We start from the raw sequence: 25171 nt of genomic DNA, 5'->3' as shown, positions 1-25171 counted from the left end.
TCTGACAAGCGCCTCTTTGGGCTTCAGCACTTTTGTCATATTTTCAGCAGCCGGGACAAATTGTTCAGACTTTACCTTTCAGCACCTATAACATTTCTCTGTTAGATGTTTAAAACAGAGACAATAGAGCTGTGTTTTGTTGCTTTTTTATTACGTGACATTTAGGGGTTTCTGTGTAAAGCACCATCAATGATGACCTTTATGTTTTATGGTAATTTATGATATGCCCTAATGTGCATTTCTATGAAATGGTAGCAGTATTTTATCTCATATTCCCCAGTCTTGGCAAAGCAATGAATTTAAACCAGATTCCAAACCAAGCATTTTAAGTAAGAAACTCGCCTGAGCTGCAATTGTGGATCATTCCTGTTTAAATCGTGTATGTCGAGCCGCATTAAAACTATTAGGGTTATTTCAGTGAGAATGTCTACCTATTGTGCAGATCAAAGCGCTGACTGCATGAGGCCATTTGACATAAACTGAACTCATTTCACTGGAGGTATTTAATTTCCTGGAATATTTTTAAAAGACTGACCCCAAGCCTTGATAAATAAAAAGTAAATGCACTTTACAGGAACACTACCTGTCAATCGATTAAAAGGGAGATACTACAACTGTGCCAACGTCCCACTAGGTTACGATATATTTTAATGCAGTAAATGCTGCTATTGAAATGTTTTCTCTATTATTTTATCTTTTGTATCATTATTTTTGAATGGCTGTATGAGGGTGTCTTATGTTTGTTTTTCTTCCACTCTGGCAGAAAGGGGGTGCTCCTCTGACAGCGGCCCGTCAGAAGCACCTCCACGTCATCTGAGCCAAAGAGACATCACAGCTACACGCCCGTCAGAGCCAACTGGTGTGCACACGAATGATACCGCCACTGCGCTCCAACTGGGGTAGGCGATACATGCACTGCTCTAATGTGGAATATGTTCTCCTGGTGCCAAGTTAATGACAAGAACAACCAGTGACATCATATAAAAACACAATTACGCTTCACTAAAGACGTCTGAGTGAGTCCATAGATCACACAGACAGCACGTTGACTCGGGCTCACTTCTCGTACCATTTAAACAAAAGGCTATAAAAGAATAAGGTATGGAAATGAATGGGCGAGGAGGGGATTGCATCAGATTTTATTGATGACATATTGAAATATCCTGACCATCACGCTGGGAGAGTGATGTGTAATCATGAGTAAAGGGCCTGCAAATCATTTATGTATTGCCAGGCGCCATCATTTACTTTCACTTTTTTTTCATCAGGCGTCATTAGTGACTAACCTGGAAACTAATAAATGTCAGGCTGGCTTTCACTTAATTAAATCAGCAGATATCATATTGTGAGGGGGCCCGTCAGTCACAGCGTGGCTAAGTGATTTAGGGCTAAAACATTAGCGGAGAGCCTGACACAAATAATAGCTGTTAAACTGTCAGCGAGTGCAGGCCGGAGCACATTACTGGAATTAGCAGAGATTATAAACAATGCCCAGGCTTTCTTAATGCATGCAATCAGACGGATACACATGCATAAGGAAAACAAAACAACAGCCATTTGCATTGTTTTATTGTGCCAGTAGTTTTGTCTCAGAATTTCCATGTACCCGAATGTTTACCGTGCCTTTGTCAGTACAGTAAACATGTGATCTATACATTTGATACGATATAACGCTTTATTCTTTTCTGCTTCTCATATGAATTAGATTAAGAGAAAAGTACATTGTGAGAAAGAGATCATTTTACTTTTTAAACACTTACTACTGTATTTCAATGTGTCAGCGCTGTATAAAGAAAGAAGGAATCACGGTCAACAGTGACCTCTGCTGGAACAAATCTTCTTGAAATCTTTCTTGTGTGTCTTGATGGTAACATTTACATGTAATGTAAGAGCATGCATAAGACATTAATGTTATTGTCTAATAACATTATTTTCATTCTCTGTTTAGAGATTGGGTAAATATAAAACTATGTGTTTTGGCAAAATAACTGACAGTGTAGTGGGTGAGAATTAAAGTACTTCAAATAATTTCTATACTACTACTGCTACTGCTACTGCTACTGCTACTGCTACTACTACTACTACTACTACTACTTTACTTTATTTTTCTCCCTTGGGAAAAATTTGGTTCGGACAAGGTCCCGCTACACACCAAGACACCACAAATACTTAAAGTCACCACTTCTTGTCATTTAGTCGCATCACTGAGACAGGGATAAAAGAATGTTTGTACCGGTTGTATACACATTATAACGGGAGACTTGGGCTGGTTGTCACATGTTTTTTTTTCTACAATCCCCTGTTCATTAACAGAACATCCTGCATGAGTCAAACGTAAGATAAGATAAGATTGGACTTTATTGATCTTTCAATGAAGAAATTCACTTTCATTCCCATTAAAAGAAAGTAGGTCTTTCTTAGAGATAGAGTTATAAACAACAAATACAGGAACATCGACCGCAACAATGTGCAGAGCAGATTGTCACAGTGAGGGGGTTGGTCGTCCCTATTGCTATAAACAAAGCTTTTGGTGTTACTAAGAAGTCAGGGAAAGTCTATAATTTTTCTTACATAAGACAAATAGGCAAAATGTGTTTTGAAATACTCACCAATCAATGTCAGATGTGTTCCAACCTCTATTTTTATTGTTTGTTTGTTTTTTCTTTAAGCAAAATACCAACCACTGCCATCTGAAAAGAGTGGATGACAACTTATTACTGCAGAAGAAACAGGATGTTTAACTTCTCCAGTAAAAATCAAGTCACAGCGCCCCCTAATGTGGCTTTAAAAAGCAAATAGACAACCAGCCTAGATCTTCCTTAAATCTTTGCATGGTAATTTATCATTTTTAATTCATGAATACAAATCTTCTTAGATATATCGATTATCCATGTCAGGCTTTTTGTAGAGGTTATAAAATAACCTCTACAAAAGTAATGTTCCTTGAAATTGTTCTTATCTGGAAAAATCACCGTCACTCAATGCAATTGTTGTGGCCACTAGAGGGCACCAGAGTGCAGCCTTTTATATAGTTATTTAACACAGGGCTCTATCCGACTTCAGAACACATCATCATTTTATAAGTTTATTCTTATAAAGCCATTGGAATAATATTGCACAACATAATAACAAATAACAAATTTACAATTTTGAAGAATTGACCTGTTGAAGCAAACATGAAAAAATAACTTAATTTCAAACTACAAAAGCAACTCAGCTGACATTATAGACACACACATATAGACAGACACATTATAGACATAAGTACATGATTTGAAAGGAATGCAATTTGCAACTTTGTGACAACATTTTGAGATGATCTTACACAATTTAAACAACTGGATTATCAAGTGTAATTATGGGTCAACTTGGTTTTGTATGTATTGCAAACTGAGAATTAAAGTTTCTACACATGATCTGATTTATTCTAAAAAAAAAAAAAGAAAAAAAGAAAAGGAAAAGGAAAACAGAGCACAATGAACTATCAAACACCGTGAACACTCAAACCGGACAAACACAACAGGATCAATCCATTAATGATTCACATCACGACATTTAACACAATGTTGCTCCTTCAACTTGCAGCAGACTTCAAACAAGAAGGATGAAAACTTTATGGTCCATAACACAATTCAGAAATGAACCCCTGTATAACAAAATTGACGTTTAAGTAGCTTTCTTTCAGTGGTCGTACATTATGTTCATAAATTGTCCTGTTTCAAAAGTGGAAGAGGATCATTGGTGAAAATCAGCCTGAGGTTTTTATTTCAGTGGGCCCTCTCCTCTCGGAGCTGGGGCTGACCCCTCTGTCGGCTGAAGAGCGCTCTGAGCTGGGGCTGACCCCTCTGTCGGCTGAAGAGCGAGTGAGTCCGTTGACTGTGTGTGTGCTTGCGTCTATAGGACAGATGTAGTCCACTGAGTCGTCTGGTTTCCTTTTCCGGAGGTGACTGAACTGAGTGAAGCCCAGCTTCTTAGGCTACAAACAGAACAATGTTGAAGGTTATTAGCTTATTACTTTCTCACTGACATTGTCTATTGTTCGATATTTGAAGTACTAACTTTAACTTTGGCTGTTGTAGTGAGAGGCATATGTCCTGTCGCGTTCCCATACTCTCTCTTCTCCTGTGAGGCCTGGGTTCCCACTAGAGAGGAGAATGCAGTGGCCAGGTGCCGGCGCAGAAGGGTTTTCTGAGGAGGGATGTTTAGGAGCAGGGCCAAGGTCTCTGCTGTGAACCGCGGCTCCAGGATCTGTGGGATAGAATCGCAATCAGACAGACATCCCCTGGAAAGTACATGTGAACATTCATCTATGAGTATTGTACTCACTATGAGGCCTCCATGGACCCCACTGCCTCGGAGATTAGGAGCATACTCCGCCAGGTCCACTGCTCTGAGCCACTCCATGACACGATGGTTGGACCACTGCACCACCTCAGAGGGAGAGGGCTGTTTCTGAAAAATAGACAAAAGAGTATATTGTACTGTACTTTTCATTCTCGCACTCACCCTAAGTTGCTATTATATGAATATAAATGCCGCCATCTAGTGGAACGTTCCTATAACAAGTTGTTATTTAGAGCAGTGCTTCATTCATGCTTTAGTAATGCTTTAAGTTTTCCTGTTTTTAGTATGATTTAGACACTTTTGTGAGCCTAGGCCTGGCGGTATTTGGACGGTTAAATAATATACAATAGGTAGTACTTAGTGGGAAAAGTGCTGATTTTGACTATTTACCTCATCTCCAGGTCTTCGTCTTAAACAGAAAGGATTGAACTTGTTGACATGAAGGACGTGTATCGCACATTTAATGCTGAGATGATGGAGCTGGCTGGTGACCTTTAGAGTTAAAAGGTCATTCTGAAGGAAAAATAAATAAATAAAATGAACCACAATGAGAGGTTTGATGTGATACAATATGTTTCTGATTCTTACCACTGTGAGGTATTGCAACATCCGACCATCCACCCGGGCCTCATGGAACTGGTCTTTATACTGGGGTAGCCCAATGTCATCCAACCAACCTGATGATTAAACACAGAGCTGCATTATCCTAATTGGTAATATTGAACTTGCACCCTGTTTGGTGTTGCTGTTGTTGTTGTTGTATGAATATCATAAATCGGGTCTTACGGGTGACCCAGATGTGATCCAGATCCGACTGCTTTTCTGTGGTTTTCGTGCTAAATGCCTTCAAAGCCAGCTGCAGTTTCTTTCGATGAAGTGGGTTTTTCATTCCCATCTCCTGTACAAAGAATCCATCAGTTCGACACACGTAAATATTCTAATGTGATTTGATGTTTGCTTGAAAGTCCTGCCTTCTCAAAGTCCTGGGGTGACGCAGAGAGCAGCGTCTGTCCATTTTCAACCCACTGCCTGGTCAAGTTGATGTACTGTCCCAGACCAGAGTCCTCCAGCCAGCTGCAAACCTGCTCCTGATTCCACTGCCCAAACGGAGTGCTCATGTCACTGAGGAGAGTGAAGAGTGAAGAGTAAAGCACAACAGTAACATCATTTAGTCTGGCTTGAAAGGGCTTGTACCGTGGATAGTCATGTGACTCCGGTGTGCGTGTCAGTCGAGGTCCTGCCGTTGCTCTCAAGCCTCCTCTTTGGAAGGTGCTTAATTCAGAATCCCCAGCCTGAAACCCTCCAGACTGAGTCCTACGCAATCTGAGTGGACGAGAAAAAAACACATCTAATAAGCAGCCTGTAAATTATTATTAGTGGTATTATTAGTTTGTTCGGTTATTTACTTGGTTACTTACTTTCCCCAAAATCGCTTGAAGCTTCTGTTGTTTTTCATGTACTCCGGTGATCCCACAGTGCGGTTACCGTTTGGAGAGTTAGTTCCTGAGTGGACTGAGAGAGTCTCCTCCGCTTTCTCTGTCTTTTCTGTGTGACATAAAAGAGTGTTTTATTCTTCACAATGTTCCTTTTGATGATGATGATGATGATGATGAGGGATCTGTGTCTACATTGTGTGTCCGAAACTGTGCCATTCACTTTCCTAGGAAGTTTGAATGCAGCCCACGTCTTGTTTCTCTACTGCTTACATTGTGTTCTGCCTTTCTAGCATCCACTTCATTTACTTATATGGCACATTTGGACAATTAAAAAGTACATTTTACATTTTTTATTTACATTTATTTTTATTTGCTTCATTTATTTCAATTTGAGCTCATTTCATGGATGCTTTAGTAATGCATTCCTGGTTCAGACATGGTTTAACTTCTTTAACCAAGAGCATTTTCTCCAGTTTGGTTTTACCCAAATCTGAAGCTTCTTCTTGAACAAAGTGTCAAAAGAGCGTCGAAAACAAAGCAAAAAAATAAAAGCGTCAAAATGAACCGATGAATGTCCGACGAAAAAAGTGAGCGAGAAAAGTTCAACAAAAACGTGACAAAAAAGCAGCAAAAAATGTGACAAAAAATGCGATGAAAGAGCAACAAAAATGTGGCAAAAATTAGATGGCAATGACAACACGGCATCAACACAAGGAAAAAGTTTAGATCAGTTTTGTAGGTCTTAGCTTTCAAATTTAAGCTCCGGTCCAGAAGCTTTGCGATTTGGGTAAAGCCAAACTGGAGAAAATGTGCTCGGTTCCAGCGGGTGTTAAGCGGTGAATCTAGGAGTCACCAACCCTATAATAGTGATAGTAAAGCAGAAAAATAAACCTTGTCTTACTAAAAGAACCATCTACAATAGTATCATAGTTATACTTGAGCGCTATGAATGTTGTATTGTTATTCTCTGCTATGAAACAGGGAGCTCATGAAAAAGAAAGTCTCGTATTCTCATTGGGCCTTCCCTGTATAAACAAGGATAAATAAATAAAATAAATAGTTCTTGCATCTTGATGTCAAAAATACTGTTATTGCTGTTCTTTATACTCATTTGTTTAACAGCATGAATTTGTCATTATAATATGCGTAATAGCCTCTAATTAAACAGTTAAACTTTAAGTATTACTCCCTCATGCACTTTAAAACATACTAAACAAAAAGATCGATTTATACTGTACTGTGCAAAATGATCTAAATCAAAGAACATTTTCTTCATCGTCCACCATTAGGCAAAGTAAGATTTGACTATAAGCTATCAAATGTATTAATTTTATTGGCTTCCCATAAACTTTCTTCCAGCTGTGTTTTGTCATGTATATTTTTATGATCAAAGCCAAGGTCTCTCTCTGCTGCATGAGTTAACCCAGCAGAACGCACAGGGAGGGACTTGAGGTAAAGCTGGCCAGTTAAATTGAGCTTGGGTGGGGTTGGGAAGAGTGTGGTCAATCACAGAGAGAGGGAGAGGAGAAGAAGCAGGAAGATGGAGAAACAGTGAGGGGTGGGGGGGTGTTTGCTATCCTAGGATTCCCCTGCCCTGTCTGGGACTCTGCAATTAGCTGGGATCAAAGACGCACAGAGGTCTTTTGGTCAGGGGAGTCCAGGCTTTGCTCCAAAACCAGCTTTAGGACTGCCCCACAAAAAAGCGCAATCAATGACAGGGTATGTTATCCATCGTATCATAAAATAACATGGTGAGGGTTACTTTTGGGTTTGCTTTGGACAGCATCTTCATCCACGCTCCCATCTGGAGACTTCTGCAGTTCACTGTTGCTGCTCTCTATGCTGTTGGCCTCCATCTTGTTGTGGCTGTCATTCTGAACAGACTAGACAACATAGAAGAGACAACTAAAGAAAACAGAACTCAAAATAGAAAACACATGCACATTAATATCAATACCTTTTGTGAAGTTATGGATTCATTTGTGCTACTTGATGAGGGCAGTGGTTCTGTTCTGTAAATACAAGAATAAACTTCACTCTTCAGGAAGAAAAACACTTTTTGCCAAATTTAATTAACTGGCAAAGCAGTTCCCCCAACTGGCAGGCCTCCCGAGTCCCCAAAGCATTTGAATCTTTTGATATTAGGGTAAACCTTTTATTGAAAACAACCATTAAACTGGAACCACGTGCCTTTAAAAGGCCAAATCTGTGCTAAAAATTCATGGATTCAGTGTCATTTTCTGGCAAGTATTCACACTGTTATAACGACCTACAAGAAGGGCCTCTCGCAGCGTGCTGTGCTGCTGAGGTGGGACACAGTAAGACAATCATTTTAAATGTGTTAAAAGATCCTGAGGGTTAGTATTATGAAATATTTACTTTTTTGCACCCATGAGCCTGCTCTTCAGAGCTTAATTTGATCCCATTCCCCCAACTTTCAGTTTTTCAGGGTAAAGGATGTGGGAATTATTTAGGAGGATCCAGCAAAGATTTGATCTGATATAATGGTGTTTAATGAGAGTGTTCTGGCAATTGTTTTGGCCTGTTCCCCGAATCCATCACATCAGACACATTTACAAATTAAGCACTGCTGCTCTGTTTATCTGAATACGTAAAAATAATTCAATACGTAAAAAATAATTTAGACGTCTTTGCACCACTTTATTATTCGAAAAGGTCTGCATTTAAGCAATGTTTGTCAAACAGATAATAATCCTTTACTGATCTCACAATGGAGGAATTCACTTGTTACAGAAACAGCCAGCACACTCCTTTCCATATGTTGGGGTTATTATCCCTATACGCAGTGTTCACACCTACACTGTGAATTTCTCCCCCCACACTGTGTTTCAACCAACGTCGGGGGGATTTTCTGTTGTTTTTACCTTTTTGAATCGATACCATCGTAATAATACCTGAATAAAATTATTTTAAATACTTCTTCAGAAAATTTGGCCCTCAAAATGCAGGAAATAGTGTTTAAGTGGGGTCTAAATTAAAACATGTACGCCGCGCATTTTCAGCCTGCCCCTACGCTGTGAAAAAATCCTAATGAGAACCCTGTTATTGTTAAGTTTTGCAATTTAACTCCAACGACTGATATTGGACCTTATCACGCAAAAGACTGTGTGTGTAATTTTATCAAAAAATTCATTTATTTAAGAAAGAGGTCTTACCTGCTCACGTCATCTTTGACTGACCCAAGAGATGTCGGGTGAGACGATGAGCTGTTAATGGAAACCTATGAAAAATATAAATATATACATAATATATATATACATATATAGTATTTCAGAATTACTTCTCAACCTGTTAATGATGATGATCCATACACACCTCTGATTTTAAGTCCTCTGAGTGCACACTTGCTATGTCAGCACTCCTGTCTTCTTCACTGCTTATTGATGACGTTCTCCCATTTGGAGATGAACAAACAGCAGGCGGAACTGAGGCCAAAAGAAAGTCAGTGTTACAGGTATGCACTCCACAATGCCAATTTTAATGTTTGGTTAAGTGTAATATGTATGAGCCTGGCACTGTATGTAGAATAAATGCACACTCCAATGGTTCTCAAATGTAGGCTCATTTAGCTGATATAATAAGTTACTAAACTAGAATGATCATTTGAAGGTCTATTAGATGCTTGTGACAAATTATATTAATACACTGAGAAGATATTTCCAGTGGAATTTTGTTTAATTGATTAAAGAGCACTTTTAGATTTCCCCGATCATTATTTTTTACATGTGTGCACCGTGTACAAATAACACAACCACATAAATACAAGGCTTTACCGTGTCTTGTGGACGTCTCTCTGAACTTGCACTGGTTCAGGAGGAGTGTAAGTTCTTCAATGCGCCGGTCCTGCACAATGAAAACTCAGGGTCAGTAAAACTAATTTGAATGTTTATCTAAGGTTAACGCTGTATGCATATGGAACACTCTTTTCACTTTATTAACTGCTCACTAATCAGTCACGTGACCTGCTCTCCCCTTGCCATATGGTCCTCACATCAAAGCTGCAGCGAGAGGTTGACATGGGCCTGGCCTGAGTCTTAGTTGTGGTGACCAGCTGCTGCGAGCATGTGTGTGTTTTGAAGTGGTGCCCGTGACTGCTCTAACATGCTTCTTTTAAATGCAGCACGCTCCAAAATTAGGCCTGGCAGAGCGGGGTCTACTTAAAGTGCGGCTTTGCCTGAGAAGGCTGGCCTCGGGGTGTGCGTCTTTGGTGGGGAGCCACATGTGGGTCCACCTCATCTGTCTTCACTGCGCTGGACACAAAGGACCCTGTGTGCGGCTGAGGGTGGTGCCGTGCCGCTAGAGTAGCTAACTTCAATTGTCCAAATAAATGATAACATTTTTGTAGAGAGAGAGGTGATACGGGGAGAACAAACCTTTGCAGGACAGTCCTGACTGTTTTCTACTGGTTTAGATTTGGCTTAGACCTGTTTTAGCGCTGTTTTTTCTATTTCTATTCCTCATCTAGACAAAATTCATTGTTCATGCTTTTTTCTATGTTTTGCATACTGTTTATGTCATGTTTAGGGAAAGAGTCATTGCACCATTGTTTCTGTATTCAATGTTACCAGATTGCTGTGTCTGTTTTCTCAGTCTGTGCAAGATCAAATGAATAAGCGTTTACCAATGTTGATGTTTTGTAAATAAGAGTTAACTTTAAGTCCATTCCAGGAACCATATCTTTCGTAAAATGGGATTACTGGATTTACTTGTCTACTTTTTATTGTGGATATGGTTTTATAGCCAACTCTGCACTGACATGCATTTCTAAAAGTGATGTAAGTGTTAATTCTTACCTTTTCCTCATTTGCAACTATAAGTGTTTTCATTCCACCCCTCAACTTTTGGAGCTCCACTTCTAAAAGAAAAATAATTGAGTTAAATTCATGCACAATTGTTTGCTAAATTACAGGCAATCTCACATACTGGCAAGAGAAACATACTATCAAGTTGTAAATATTCCTCACCAAAGTGACATTGCATTTGCGGAGTACACCCAGCCCAGTTTTGCACCATTTTCCAACATAGACCTGGCCACTAGCCCAATGTCTGTAGGCACTTGCTTTTGCAAAGAGAACAGCAAGTAAGTGGCAAGAGCCACATATGATAGACAGAAAATTGGCTTTTGGAGTTGTGCCTAGATTTACCCAAATAGCTCATAAAGTAGGAAGGTGTTGATGTGTTAAAACAGCATCCCAGCAAAAGACAACCAACACCAGCAGGATGAACAGAAGCTAAGATAAAGTCACACAGTTGACAGAGGAGCCTACATGACTGAAATGATTTCACTTTAGCTTACGTTTGACGCTCAGCCTCTTCCTGTACTCCCCTGGGACAAAAGGTGGAGACACTATTAATGATGTTTCCACAAGTCAATAAAAACTCACTTCAGCTGATCTCACTGACTGAGGCCCTGCAGTGAAGAGGTTCTTGACTGTACTTGACAAGTTTTGGACCCAGTTGCCGATTATGAGCAACCTATATCCAACAATCTGGAATTATGGCTTACATCTTGAAACGCCATCGTCATATTGTTCCGCTATAGTTAACCTTTAAGTCCCCTTTTGTTTGTGTAAGCTCTCAGTTGTTTTAAATTATGTTATTATGTTTTACCTGGAACACACATCTTTACTCTTAGAAGCTACTCACAGCTATATAGGGAATGTGGGTAACTTTGTTTACATTGACATGGTATCTGCTTGTTGCTGTCCTGCCTGGGCTGTGTCTCAGTCTCATTAGTGTGATGGTGCCATTGGTGTAGCGTCTCATCTCGGAGTGGCTATATATTACCAACGAAAAATGACCCCTCTGTACTTGATTTGCCGTGTATATTCAGCCTGCTGCTAAAATGTAATTTGTGCTGACAAAGCCTTTTCACTAGTACAGACACAGTACAGATTGATAACTTTAATCTATGAACATAATGGGTTCAGTGTCTTGAATTCCTATTAAATACCAGTTGTTTTAATGTGCCATATGAATTGGGGATGAACCATAGAGATGTCCCCAATGTCTCACCTTTTTCAATGTGCTCATTGGTCAGGCCGGGCCTGGACAGCAGCTGAGTATGCAGGCTCTGAATCTCAGCGTTCTTACCCATGAGGAGCTGCTGCAGGCTGCTCATCTCTGCCTGTGGGGACAGTCACACAGTCGCAAAGTGAAACCAGAATCTGTCTGTGCATGTCTTCAACGGAAAATTGGGATCAAATGCAAAACAACTAAACTGGTTTGATGCAAGAGGGACTGTGACATACTTTTCAAACAAATGTGTAGCCATAGTGGAAGCCCACAGTTTGTTGTAGCTGTGGGAAATAACATTTATGCAGTCTGAGAGTTTTATTTGCAAGTGTTTTTGGTACAGTTTGGAAACTTTTTATTTTGATTCTTCAGTTGGTTGGCTGCTTCTTTTATTGGCCTATTATGAGTGAACCAAAAGTGTTAAAGTTGAATTTAAAGTGTTTCGGAAAAGGTTGGTCTCTGTAATACACCATGAAGAAGGTGTTGTGTTAATTTTTAGTACAAATATACATATGTATGTAAACAGAAATCCTGCCTTAATAGGTCAGTAAAAGATCAAAACGGATTTGTTCTCTCTAAGGTTATTTGTAAAGAAAAACTTAAAGTTGGACAATCTTTACACATTAAGTGGTAGTAATATAATTTGTATAGATTGCAAAACAACAGCAACTATACTGATTGCACCTACTAACTGTAATCACACAGGTATGCCACACATCATGCAGAACAAACCACTTGGACACTTAAGTGATTAAGCAAATGATTTCAAAACTCACCAAATAGTACTTTAGATGAAAAGCAAGTCTCAGCTAAGTACTTAAATATGCTGTAAAAATAGTAGTTGGAGAGTAGAGGCTAAAAACAAATCTGAGGTAATGCAGGATAATGTCAAGCCAAATGCCACAGCTGAACCAATTGGACAAGCACTACATAATTATGCTTTTTCTATTAGGCGGTGTGAAAACATTGGGTGTCTGTGAATAGAATCTTGGTATTTTCTGAAGAGAATGACTCACTCAATTGGCTGGAACATCAGATTGGACAGCAGTGAGGAAGCAGGCAAGTTAGAGGGGGGAAACATATGCCCAAAAGTCTAGACACTGTGAACTATAAGCATCCGGATTTACCTTGGTAGCTTTGAGTTTCTTCTCGTACTGTAACTTCTGCTCCTCCAGGTGCTCTACTTTGTCTTTCAGTATCCTCAGCTCTTTCAGTAAACTCTGTGGAAGATATTAAAACATTCATTCAGGTATAATCAATCACATCATCACCTCACCACTGTTAGTACGCCGCAAATCCATACATTCCCACTTCACCGAATGCATGGGATTACATGTTGAGAAGTTCAAGAGGCATTGTAATTGTAAATCTTCTTTCAGTACAATGAATCATGATTAAAGGGATATTTGACATAGGGCCTCATTTCCTAGTTATCCAGAGTGTTGTTGATTTCTGGAGATATATGTTTCAATCATTCAATCCTTATATATGAAGAGTTTAGTGATGCTAGGCTAGTGCGAGGCTAATGCATGTCTATGGACACTGCATTAAAAACCTCTTCAAAATCATCGGGTAGTCCTCCAAACGTTGCCATATCTGATTTGTAGAAAGCTTCCATGTGTAGTAATGTCGGCCGCAGGTAAACAAACTATTCGATCCGGCAACCTAGCTGATCACTCCGCCGCTGCGTAGCTTACAACCAGGAAGCTGATGCTGCTCAACTATGAGTTCTTTTTAAAGCAAAATGGTTATATTTCAAACATTATTGAGTCAACACAGACATTTATATGGGTAGTCTGGTGTTATAATTTGCCTCAGGTGCACTGTGCTTGGGTCAGACTGTTTTTAGTGCAGGCTACTAGTTACCATAGACATGCGCTAGCCTAGCACTAGCCTAGCACCACTAAACTTCAAATAAAAGGACTGCGTGAATTAGAAAAAAATAATATATATATATATATATATATATATATATATATATATATATATATATATATATATATATATAAAAACACTCTGGATTACTGGCCCTATGTCAAAAATCCTCAAATATCCCTTTAAGGTATCAAAATACAGCTACAAGTGAACATTTTAGTGTGAGTTCCACAATCAGAGCAGTTAGGCTTTATCGCAGTGTTACCTTGTAAATATATGTCCTCTGTACTTGCCACTGCACCAACTTGTTATTCAGAGTCAGGTTGTGTGGCAAAAAGTTATTGCACAGTACGGTTCAAACCCAAACCACCACTTTTCATTTTCATTAGACATAACCTTTTACCGTGGAAGCAAGCACCATAACCCCAATGCCCATAGCCACACTGCATGCAATGCCTACACTTTGTCCTCCACAGTGGCACTGCTGCTGCATATGGGGGCTACTCTGTCCCCTCCGCTCCCCCTCCGGTCTGCGCCTCTGTCCGGGGGTCCTTTCCCGGGGCGATCTCATGCACGGACTCTGATCAGTGAAGGATTCAGGAGGGCTGCTGCTGCCTGGAAACTCTTGGGCTTTTTTCTCCTGGATCTTGTTATTTATTTCCTTCTGAAACCTACACATCTGCTCCTGCAGTTCACTAATAAAATTGACTACGCTCTGCAAGAGTCAGAGAGGGGAAGAAAAATAAATATCAGTGTGGAGCGTGAACGGAAACTCAACAAGAATAGTCTACACAGTTATGATAAATTTGGCTTCAATGTCTCACATTCATCCGATCCTTTTTCTTCTTGCACATAAAATATAAATATCTCTTCAGGTTCGAGTGCAAACGGAGTACAAAGGGATATGTTTTCACTGGTTGAATAATAATTTGGCTGAAAATAAGGGTTGATTTTTCCTCTGCTATATATAGCAGCATATATCATGAAAAAATCTGTGATAGGAAATGAAGTTTTCAGTATGGATATGCTACAATTATGTATGTAGTATCACGTAATACAGATAAGTATCTCTCAAGCTTTCAAGGCAAAGGTAAATGTGTTCAGTGGTTAAGGATTTCAGCAATGTTCATGCAGAGAAAAAGTGTAAACAGTATCTAAGTTATGTTTGGCCTGTGGACCGTGAAGTCTAGTCCGTCTCCTGAATAGAGGATGTGACAGACGATATGCATTGCTTCGAGGGCTAAATTTAACTGTGGGCACTGGTGGCTTTGAGTGTGTTTGTGTAGTGCAGGGAGCACGTGGGACGCCCCCAATGCATGAATGTACAGTAAAGTGTTGATTGTAGCAGATTGTGAAAGTAAAGATGTATTGGGTTAGATGATGTGAATTAACTAAAACGCTTCCACTGAACTCTGTTAAGCTTCCTTCATGCCAGCGTTGGACCCTCCTCACACAATGACACAAAGGTTCTTTGACCAGCACTGTTTTCAGAGTAACTACATACATTATTATTACAGTATCCTGCCCAGTCTCCACTCCTTTCTCTGCGTTTCATATGGTCGCAGGCTCTGCAGGATGTGCACTGGTAATTTAATAGTGTTCCAATAGTTGATTCAATTTGACATGGCAATAGAGGAAACCCTTTTCCCCCCAATATAAACTATAAAATAACAGCTGAGACGGAGGTGGGTTTTCTCTAAGCATCAGTGTGTTTATAGACTTCTGTAAAAAACAGGAGCCACCTTCAAAGTTAAGTTAACTAGGATTCAAATCTAATTATTGAAGCAATTGCATAAAAACAGAGAAAATGATTCTATTTTTCTAAAGTTTCTATTGACATTGACGAAAACATCTTTAGCATTGTCTAGAGGCCACAAGGCTGATGAAAAGACAGTCACTACATACTCCTCTATCCACAGGTAAACTCAATGTCCTTCCCTCACAGAATAACATTACAGCAATTAAATCGTTAATGATTAACTTCCATTATAATTAAGCTTGTTTGCGTTTTCCAGTTTAGTAACTTTTGGATTCCTTATCTACAGCATGTGAAATACGCTTTTGGAGTTCTGTTTTACAGTATTTTAATCATTTTCTTAAAATGTGTTCATTAGAGCTGCTTAACAAAATAGGAAGGCGGTATGGCCAGTATTTCAAGACTGGCCATACCGCCTTTGCTCTGCCCGATCCCGTCAGACCTCAGAAACTACGCAGGGAAGGGCCTGGCTGGTACTTAGATGGCCGTTTGGGAACAGCCTGGGTAAATGTACTGAGTGAGTGGTTGGTGGTGGTCAGGGGGCTGACCAACTGGCAAACTGGTAGCCTCGCTTCTGTCAGTCTACCCTAGGGCAGCTGTGGCTACAATAGTAGCTTACCACCACCAAGTATGGAGTGAATTATGACGACAGTGCAGCGCTTTAAGAAACTTGGTAGTACTGGCTTGTAAAGCGCAATGCAAGTGTAGGCCATTATTATTTTTATCATTATTATTATTGATTTTACACTTAAACAATATTTTAGTCTAGAATGAAGCAGTTTATGATTTACAATGTCTTATGGTGACTTATGGTATCACTGCTAGAGTATAGAGCACTTCATGGAAACCGCAGCAAAAAAAAAATCCCATAATTTATACATCAGCTCCTTATTTATGGTATTCAAAATAATTACATTCTTTGTTATTTATAATTCATTACCGCTAAATTGTGTTTTTTCAATTCAGCAAATGCGTCAAAGTTTGCTGGATTGGCAAACTCTCCAACTAAAGTATGATGGTTGTCATGGTGTGGTCCTTACCTCTGCTTTGTGCTGCCTCTCGCTGCTGTCCCTGTGTTTTCCCTCCATGTCTGTCAGCTTGAGTTTCAGGTAGGACACCTCCCCAATAAGATTCAGCTTCTGCTTCTCCAGTGACGTCCTGTGCACCAGCTCCTGACATTCACAACAACAACATATGGCATGACGGACACGTAACAAACTTAAGAGCAGTTTGTGTCTAAGTACTCACTGAACAAAGGTAACATAGGCTACTAGTGGGCCTCAGTAATGATAGTCCTGTCAGACAAACCCGCTGCTATGAGTGGCTAAATATACACAACGCATGACCACTATTTATAATGCTATTTCACAGCTCGCTCTCAGCACACGGCTGAAGGGGGAGAGAGCAGGGCAGCACGGTCCTCAAAGCCTTCTAAGAAAGACGCATAAACTTGCCTTGACAGGTGCATTATTTTTTCCCTCCATTGTCACTCATGCTCTGCGGTATAGCTCAGTATCGTGGGTAGAGCATATAGTCAAAAAGCAGATTTGTCCAGCATTTGGCAAATCACTTACCCAAAATCAGTGTAACTTATTTGGAAACTTTCCCAGCTTCTTCTTCTACAACTATTTCTCACATGGAAAAATGCAGAGCTTTGTCATCAGGAAGAGATTTACGGCTCAAATCCAAAGCCTCATAATGACCACGTCTTGGAGAAAAGCGGCCTGGGCTGCCCTTTGATACACTGCATTGTACAGTGCTGGAAAGCTCAGCAAGTTTTCAGTTTATGCCAAATATGTTACCTAATCCATGCTGCTCAAGTCCGCACCAATGGGAGATTTCAAGTATACCTTCTACATCCGTCTTGGTAGAATGAGCTCCCATATATCCATTGTGTTGTTTCCGATGAAGTTTTCTTACGTCTTAAGTCTGTGCCTCTCTTCTGCTGCGCTCTTGTCCCACACATGAGCTGTGTGTATATTTGCACATGGAGGGACTTGGGGGAGTGGTTTGCTGGTTTCGCTGTAATCACCTGCCCAGACAGAGCGGAGCAGTTTGGCCTTGTGCACACCAGCTCAGCTCTCTGAGACACTGTCTTGGAATGAGACCGTCTGCGCTAAATATTTGGGTTGTCAAGGCAATCTTCAGAGAGATATATTGGAATTCATGCAAGGAATTTCTTCCCATGAGAGAGCTAGAGCCATCCTCGTACAAGCTTAAGAGAAAATAGGCAGGATTTGCAGACGATTGGAATTAAAGGATAAGTTCTCCGAGCTGGACATTAATTGAATGGTGCAAATAAAAGCCAGGGTCATTTCCCTTTAAACCCCAATTCAAGGAAGTAATTACTTTGTCACTGCAGACGCATGTACCTGCTGCAGCATTTCCTCAGTAGAGTTGAGCTTCTGCTGATGTTCTTCTAAGGAGCTCTCTAAGTCGCTTATCTTCTGCCCCTGGGCCTCCACCTGGTCGGTCAGCACACTCACCTGAAAGAACAGAATTTTATTCGTATTAAAATTCTTAAAAATGCTTATGATTCTCGTAATGTTTTGGACCTATGATGTGATTAAGGTTATGGTACGCTTTATTGTCCTTGTAGAGAAACCTAAGAAGCGGACGTGACGACAGCTGTAGTCCAATTCACGAAATATGAACTGAATACAAACTGTCGAATACAATACAATACAAACTTCCTCCATAATTAGTTTTGGCTAATAACTTCTGCACGTGCCACTTTTGATTGAACTACAACATAGCGGCGCAGCGAGTGATGTAACCTTGTCAATTCTCTGGTTTGGCTTCAGCTGCCAATCAGTCACTAGTTTACCATGTGTGTCCAGACCCACCTTCTTTCATACAGAAAAGAGGTGGGTGTGGTTTACCAGGCTACTAAGGAGCAGGGTGGCCCTGTGCTGCACCCAGATGCACCCAATTCCAGATCTGGAGCAAGGCAGTGTTTGGCTCATTTAGGAATACATCTTGTCTGAGTTACATACTGTATCTGGATGATTCATTTGTCATGAGAGCAAGTTTGTCCCCATGCTCTAAAAAAGTCACTAACTTTATTGTTATTTGAAATAAAGAATTAAGTAAAAATAGCTAAACTCTCATTCTAGCACTATACTACTGCTATTTTGTTTTATGTTTCAGTCAATTTGATGTGTTGGTTTTAGCTATTTTATTTCTATTTATGTATTTTTTGTGTGTTTAAGTTTGACTGTGTTCTGTTTCAATGATGACGGGTGAAGCTAAATAGAGGTATCTTTGTTTCACTGTTTATTGCGTTTTTAAATCAACTACTTTGCGCAGTGTTTTGGAAACTGCTCTTTGGAAAAAAAGTGGATGAGACACAACTCATATACAAACACATTAAAATCAACTGCAAAACTGCGGTGCATACTTTGTCACTAAAAACTGTTGCTCATAGTCTAAATACAGGTTGGTGGTGAAAGTAGGTAAAAAGAATACATAAGTACAATATTTCATGTACATACTGCGCTACAGGCCTAAACCTGTCTACCAGCACAGTTTCACTGGCACAATGAGCCTTACAATACACACCTATCGCACAAAACAGGACAGTCGGGTGTTGTAAGCTTAACCAAACCTACTTTTGACTGTTGCTTCACCCGTGTAATGGGAATATAGGGATTGCGAAAGCCTCAGCACCACACACAATGCTTTGCGTATACCTTTGCCCTTTGGCTTCTGCCTCTCGGCACCGGTGAGTAATGCGAGATACGTTCTCTGTTTACAATCTGACCCCTTTGACTGAAATCCCTCCCTGCCTGAAAAGCTGTGAAACATGCTGACCTGCAGGAAGCATATCAGCCTGTAGGAGTTAACACTTGAAAATGTTATACACACTGAAAACAAACAGAGCAAGTCGTCTCACCTGCAGAATGAGGGACTCTTTGTCTCCCTCTAGGCGGGACAAGCGCTCCTGGTAAGACTCTGTGCTGCCAGCTGATTGGAGGTTCACCTACAGGTCACAGTACACATGGTTTGTTTCTCAGTTATTTCCTGTCTGGTAGTCTTCAATGTCAAAAGTCCTGTTATTTATGTTAAAGTTCAGAATTAAAAGAGTTGGTTTAATTACAGTTAATGAATTATTTCATAGCAACATTCCGCAGTCAGAAAATAAACAATCAAACTGACTGTACAGCAGAGGTATAGGCACACATTACACCCGAGGCATATGTCCTCCAGCTGAAGTTTAACCTCTTAACCCCTGCCATTGTCCCCTGGTCAGCTTTACCCAAATCTAAAAGGTTGCAGCCTATAGGCCAGTGTAACGCCTCATTTTAAAGCGAAGACCGAGAAAACTGATCCAAACAGATCTTTTTTCTCGCATTGTTGCTGTGTTTTTGTCACTTTTTTTTTTGACATTTTGTTTTTCATAGCTTTTTTGTTGCATTTTCATCACACATTTTTGCCACATTTTCATTGCTTTTTGTCACTTTTCTGTTGCTTTTTGGCAATTTCTTGGTCACGTTCCATCACTTTTTTTGTCACTTTTCTGTTACTCTTTTCGCTTTTCTGTTCTGTTTTCGTCACACATTTTTGTCACTTATTCATAGTTTTTTGTTGCATTTTCATCCTTGTTTTTGTTGCCATTTTGCCATTTTGTTTTTTTCATGAAGCCTTTAGATTTATGATGAGTCAAACTGAAGAAAATGTGCTCAGTTCACGTGGGGGTTGAGAGGTTAAAGGACTATGAATGCACATAACAGACATCAAAATACCCGTTAAAGTACCCCTAAATACTAAAGTAATGTAAATACATTCAAAAAGTATAATCATGGACGAGCACCATGTAACATCCTTGTTCGATGTTTGAGCCACTGGTGGACTTGGCCGTGAAAAAATATCGGCCCACCCCCAAGCAGACAACATAGACATTTTATTGAAACATAAAGTTATCTAAAATTGCGAGAAGCTCATTGTTTTTACCCTGTTCATGTTAGTTGCAGCTCCTGATGTTTTGTATTTTGTGTTGCTCAAGCGTTTAGCAGTAATGAGAACCTGTAGTGGGTTATAATGTTTTGTATTATCCTTTACTGATCCCACAGTAAATGAAACAGCTAAAAGAGCAAAGGAAAGATATACGTACATATAAAATGCCTGGCACTTTTTTCTTCCTTTTTTCTTCTGTCATGGTTAGTTTATGCATCCCTAACATCTATCAACCTACAGCTGCCCGTTCTATAGAGGTCTGCAGCCCTTTTAAAACACCACCAATAAACCTTTTATGGTTTCTCTGCATCGTATTTCAGTGTGTGTGTGTGTGTGTGTGTGTGTGTGTGTGTGTGTGTGTGTGTGTGTGTGTGTGTGTGTGTGTGTGGGCGAACATACACATGCATTAGGCACAAGACGAAATGCAAGAGACTTTGTTCTCTGCATATTTTTTCAACCCATCAGTTCTTTGTTTTTGGCTAATCCTTTTTTGGCATTAGCCGAACTGTGAACGCATTAGAGGAGCAGTCTTTACCCACTGCAGCTCGACAGAGGAGAGCCAACGACTTACTAATGGCACTGCGATGGTATGCATTGTCTCAGGACTCCCCTAGGTCCCTATAGGAAATGACCTCACCCGACGTGTGTATACATTTACCTTGAGCCATAAATTTTAGGCTTGTATATGCCCTTAAATCATGTATAGTATATGAGCCTCTTCACTGGTGCGGCTTTTGGAAGACTGCCTTGTTCATGGGATGTACACTCTTTAAGGCCAGCAAAAATAGAAATGTGATCTTCACCTCTATCAGAAGTGTATGGGAACTGATTAGTAATTTTAAAGAATGTAGTATATTGAATACATAGGGGTGGGTTTTATAGGGAATCAATATGCACAACATTAAAAGATACACAAATACAACAAAAAAGGACTCAAAACTACCCACATCCATTTAGTGTTTGTGAATGTACATATGTTAATATAAAAGTATCCGCATCTAAACGGACACATGATAAATTGGCATTTTCTGTACTTGCATGTGTCTACATTGGGCTACTCCTACTTGCCTCAATTGACAAACAAAAGCACATGCTCCTTGTGTTTATGTCAGGAGCAGTCTCTCCTATAGTGAAATTGCATTCCGTCACTTTAAAAGAAAAACGGAAAGTGCAACGTCTTACCTTTCGAAGCCAAGCAAAGTGTCTGTAGAAATCAATGTTATACTCCATCCTGCAGGTCCATTGCAGATGTAAAGTAAACTTGACAAAAGTTGCATGCGACAGTGGGTCGTGGAAACAGCATGAACGCGGCTATCCTGCACGAGAAACCTCCATGTTGTAGAGCAGGACTTGCTGAGCTTTGGAGTCTGGCAGATTGAAACTTTTTCAGCTAAATAACTTCATGCTGCCAGTTGGCTCTTTACCCTCTCTCCTTCTCTTCTTGTACCTCTCTCTAACACTCCCCCTTCCCTCTTTTTTTTTTTTTTTTGCCCTGAAAGTGCCTCAAATTTCTCCAATGCTGCATCTAATAAGCTCACATCCTCCCGTGGCTGTCCCCTGCAGCCGCTCTCTCAAGTGCCTCTCTGTCCAGACTGAAGATTTTAAGGCTTAGTTATTGTTTTTTTTTTTTTTTTCAGGGCACAAAGCAAGGAGAACTTTCCAGGCAGCACATGCTTGTCAGATGTGGTCCAGGGCAAGAAGTCAATAAAAGTGACGCAGCCATAGAGGAGGGCACTCAAACGATTTCAACTTTCAAATCAATCAACAGGAGACAGTAAAATGTCCTGGATAAGCGTCGGGGGGGGGGGGGCAAAGCAAATAAACAAACAAAGCGGGAATGCTGTGGGATGAAAGGAGAGGTCAAAAAGAAAGTGGTAGAATGGAAGCTCTGGATCTCATTACCGCTTGCAGTTCCAACTTCCAGCGCACTAGACAGGAAAAGGCTATCCAGATGTGCCTGATCAAAGACCGCACTCTATTGCAACGGGAATCTTCGGACTTCAGTTTAACAATGGCGCCCAAGGAACACAGCCAATTCACGATTCAGGAGGGTTAAACTCCGTACCTGTTATTTTTGGTAGCCATGTCATGCTTATGCTCACGCTGATTTATGAGGCTTGACTGATGCAGTTTAAACATGGCACTCACCTCGCCGCGCTCCAGCCATTTGAGGATCACATCTGCGGCTTTAGTGGAAACTCGGTTTGGAAGCGGGGCTTGGTCCAGATCCTGGGCCTCCAGCGCTGCCCGGAGTGCCTCAGTCAGCTGTAATGCTCTGAGACTAAGGTCCGAGGTTGCCGGATTTAGCTCTTGTATCGTGCAGTCGGACGGGTAATCCACCGACTCCAAATGCATTAAAAATAGCCCCTCATTTGCATTCGATTTGCCTAAAAGGGGATACAATTATACGGTTACCTGAGATTGTCCATTGGAATTGCACTTACAGAAAATCACTGTCATGCTCCAATACTTTCTCACAGAACCCAATGAGGGGAGACAATTGGGACAATGTACAAATATAGACTAAAAGGACAGGATATTTCCCCCCAATGCACGGTTTTGGAGCTTTTGTGCTTAGTATAAAAAGTTAGTTGCTACATGAAATTGCACTGAGACGACACAGAAGTATGTCTGCTATGAAGGAACATGTTTTGCAAAGCTTCTCGGTCGTAATATTTCAGTTTGTTTCTTGCAAGTTGCTTGTCTTCTTACTTCTGTGGTTATTACAGTCATGCCATTTGACCTGTTCACACCATTAGTGTAATGGTGTGACTGTTTCAAGCCCCTCTGGAAAATGTGTCGCCTTAGTTATAAAAGTTGCCTTTAAAACTTTGCTGTATAGATAAAATACAAAACTCCTTCAGTGTTGTGAGTGAATCGGAATTAAAAAAAGAAAGAATGTTATGTTAAGTGTATCACAATGAAAGAAAAGTAATGTGTACTGCCTTGTCGTTTGTGACGGGTGCACCCAGTTTAGCTCTTGACAATATGACAAATGCCTGTGTTTTGTTTGTGCATTGAAATATATGTAGAACTGAAAACAAAGCTTACCTGCTATGATGTCATCCATTTGCTCCAATGCAGCCTGCAACATGTGACTGGCATTTGAGGCCATGGCAACACAATTCTAAAACTTGCAGGTCAATGGTCTAAAAACATAAGGATCTGGTGAGGTGTAAGTCCTTCACTAGAGCCTGCTGCCATGTTCCCTGCAGGAACTAATGTGAGCGTCCTGACACTGTAGCGACTTCCCTCTAAAGTACCTCTTTTGAGTGTGGCTTCTGACTCTCAAGTGTCCTCTCATTATGTGGCGAGAGACACAACCCATTGTCAGCAGTATCCGCGTTGCTTTGCAATTTGTGTATATTTCTGTCTGTGTTTTAAAAGTTGATTTCCAATCCTTAGTCACCGTGTAAGTTTCCCCGTGTAAGTGGGGTGGAAAGTTTTCCTACATTACCAGAGAGGTCATATGGGAATATAAGACCATGAGACCAAGAGCCCTGTGGTGGTCAATGGTGATGACATGAACACAGCACGTCATAACGATGTACAGATGAAGTGAGAAGAGCTATAACTTACTGACACAGGCTCCATTTCATAATCACTTTTTCTAAGGACACATATGATATTGACAATTTTCTTACATGCAAAGGAAAACTTGGAGCAGAAATTAAACTCCACAGCTAATTTAAAGATCAACCTTTTTTAATAATACAAGGGCCCTTGGTTATATGTTTCTTATCTACTGTAGATGTCTTTGCAACACTTTGTTTCACCACTAGAGTCCACCATTAGGCCAGGAAACCTCTGTCAATACAAAAGAATATCCTACTGGATGTCTTTCTAAATATTAGGAAGGAATGCCTTTGCTCAGTGCTTTTATATATCTTTTACACAGCATCTATCTCTCACCTCATTAGTGACCATGTTATGATAGATCTTGTGGATTCCTTGTACTTGCTGCTATTATCAAAGCAGAGCCTCTGTTTCTCAGAATGTCAGATAATTAGCCTTGTCGATCAAGTCTGATTCTCAGCTTCAAACACGAATCCACAATCAATATGTCAGTGAACAGACTAATCTGCACATTTAAGTAGAGTAGTTTTATGGGAGCTGATCTGTAGACTGTATTTTTAAGAAAACCTTTAGAAAGTGCTGCAATGGCGTATCATGCTATAGATCATTTTCCCTGCCTAATGGCTAGGACATGATCCCACATCCTGTGACTTTGAACCATGCTGTTATGGCTCATACTTCTCCCCAGCAGAGAAATGATTGTGTAGAAAATGAGCTACTATGGAGCAGTAGTTTGTTTACAGATTGCCTGGAGCTGATCCTGTCCCTGTGCCCCACCTGATGAGAGCCATGATTGCACCAGGGCCAAATGCACAGGAGCCACACAGACGCTGTCGGCTATGCTTAACACTCACCACAGCAGCCTCGCACTAAAGCAACTGGCACTGTGGCTCCATCTTTCTCCATTTTTCTTTTGGTTCCTTTTACCTTCCTATAAAAAAGGTCAAGAATGCGTTACTTAAATTGGCTTCATCCATCCACTGACCATGATTTGCATATGATATATTTTGATCTACAGGCCTGGAACTGGTTTGTTTCCTGATGTTCGGTATCAGAAATGAATCACTTTACATCATTGTCTTCCCTCTGTATAAGAATTATATCCCTTAATAATCCCAATGCAACCAACTATTTTTTTCCCATGCTTGGAACTGTTTCTATCAGACACTAAAAAATCAGCCTCTTTAAGATA

The 25171-nt window shown here is 40.3% G+C and overlaps 1 protein-coding gene across 1 annotated transcript; it reads right to left on the bottom strand.

The window, feature by feature from the left end:
* Positions 1-3748: 3748 nt before the first annotated feature.
* Positions 3749-22124, bottom strand: ppfibp2a (PPFIA binding protein 2a; the record flags this gene model as incomplete). Its single annotated transcript, XM_079555475.1, has 23 exons — positions 21586-22124; positions 19343-19429; positions 17820-17933; positions 16488-16619; positions 14152-14406; positions 12944-13036; positions 11817-11928; positions 11098-11127; positions 10595-10656; positions 9575-9644; positions 9117-9226; positions 8957-9021; positions 7738-7792; positions 7543-7663; positions 5763-5889; positions 5539-5667; positions 5316-5466; positions 5131-5242; positions 4933-5021; positions 4735-4857; positions 4327-4452; positions 4060-4248; positions 3749-3976 (listed from the first exon to the last, which is right to left on the bottom strand). The coding sequence occupies exons 1-23, from the start codon at positions 21631-21633 to the stop codon at positions 3749-3751; spliced, it is 2628 nt and encodes an 875-aa protein (XP_079411601.1). The 5' UTR covers positions 21634-22124.
* Between the last annotated feature and the right edge of the window lie 3047 nt (positions 22125-25171).

The sequence above is a fragment of the Gobius niger genome (genome assembly GCF_951799975.1).
Source record: "Gobius niger genome assembly, chromosome: 4".
In the NCBI taxonomy this organism is placed as follows: Eukaryota; Metazoa; Chordata; class Actinopteri; order Gobiiformes; family Gobiidae; genus Gobius; species Gobius niger.
The sequence above is the reverse complement of the archived record's forward strand: the minus strand, read 5'-3'. Positions and strand labels throughout refer to the sequence as shown.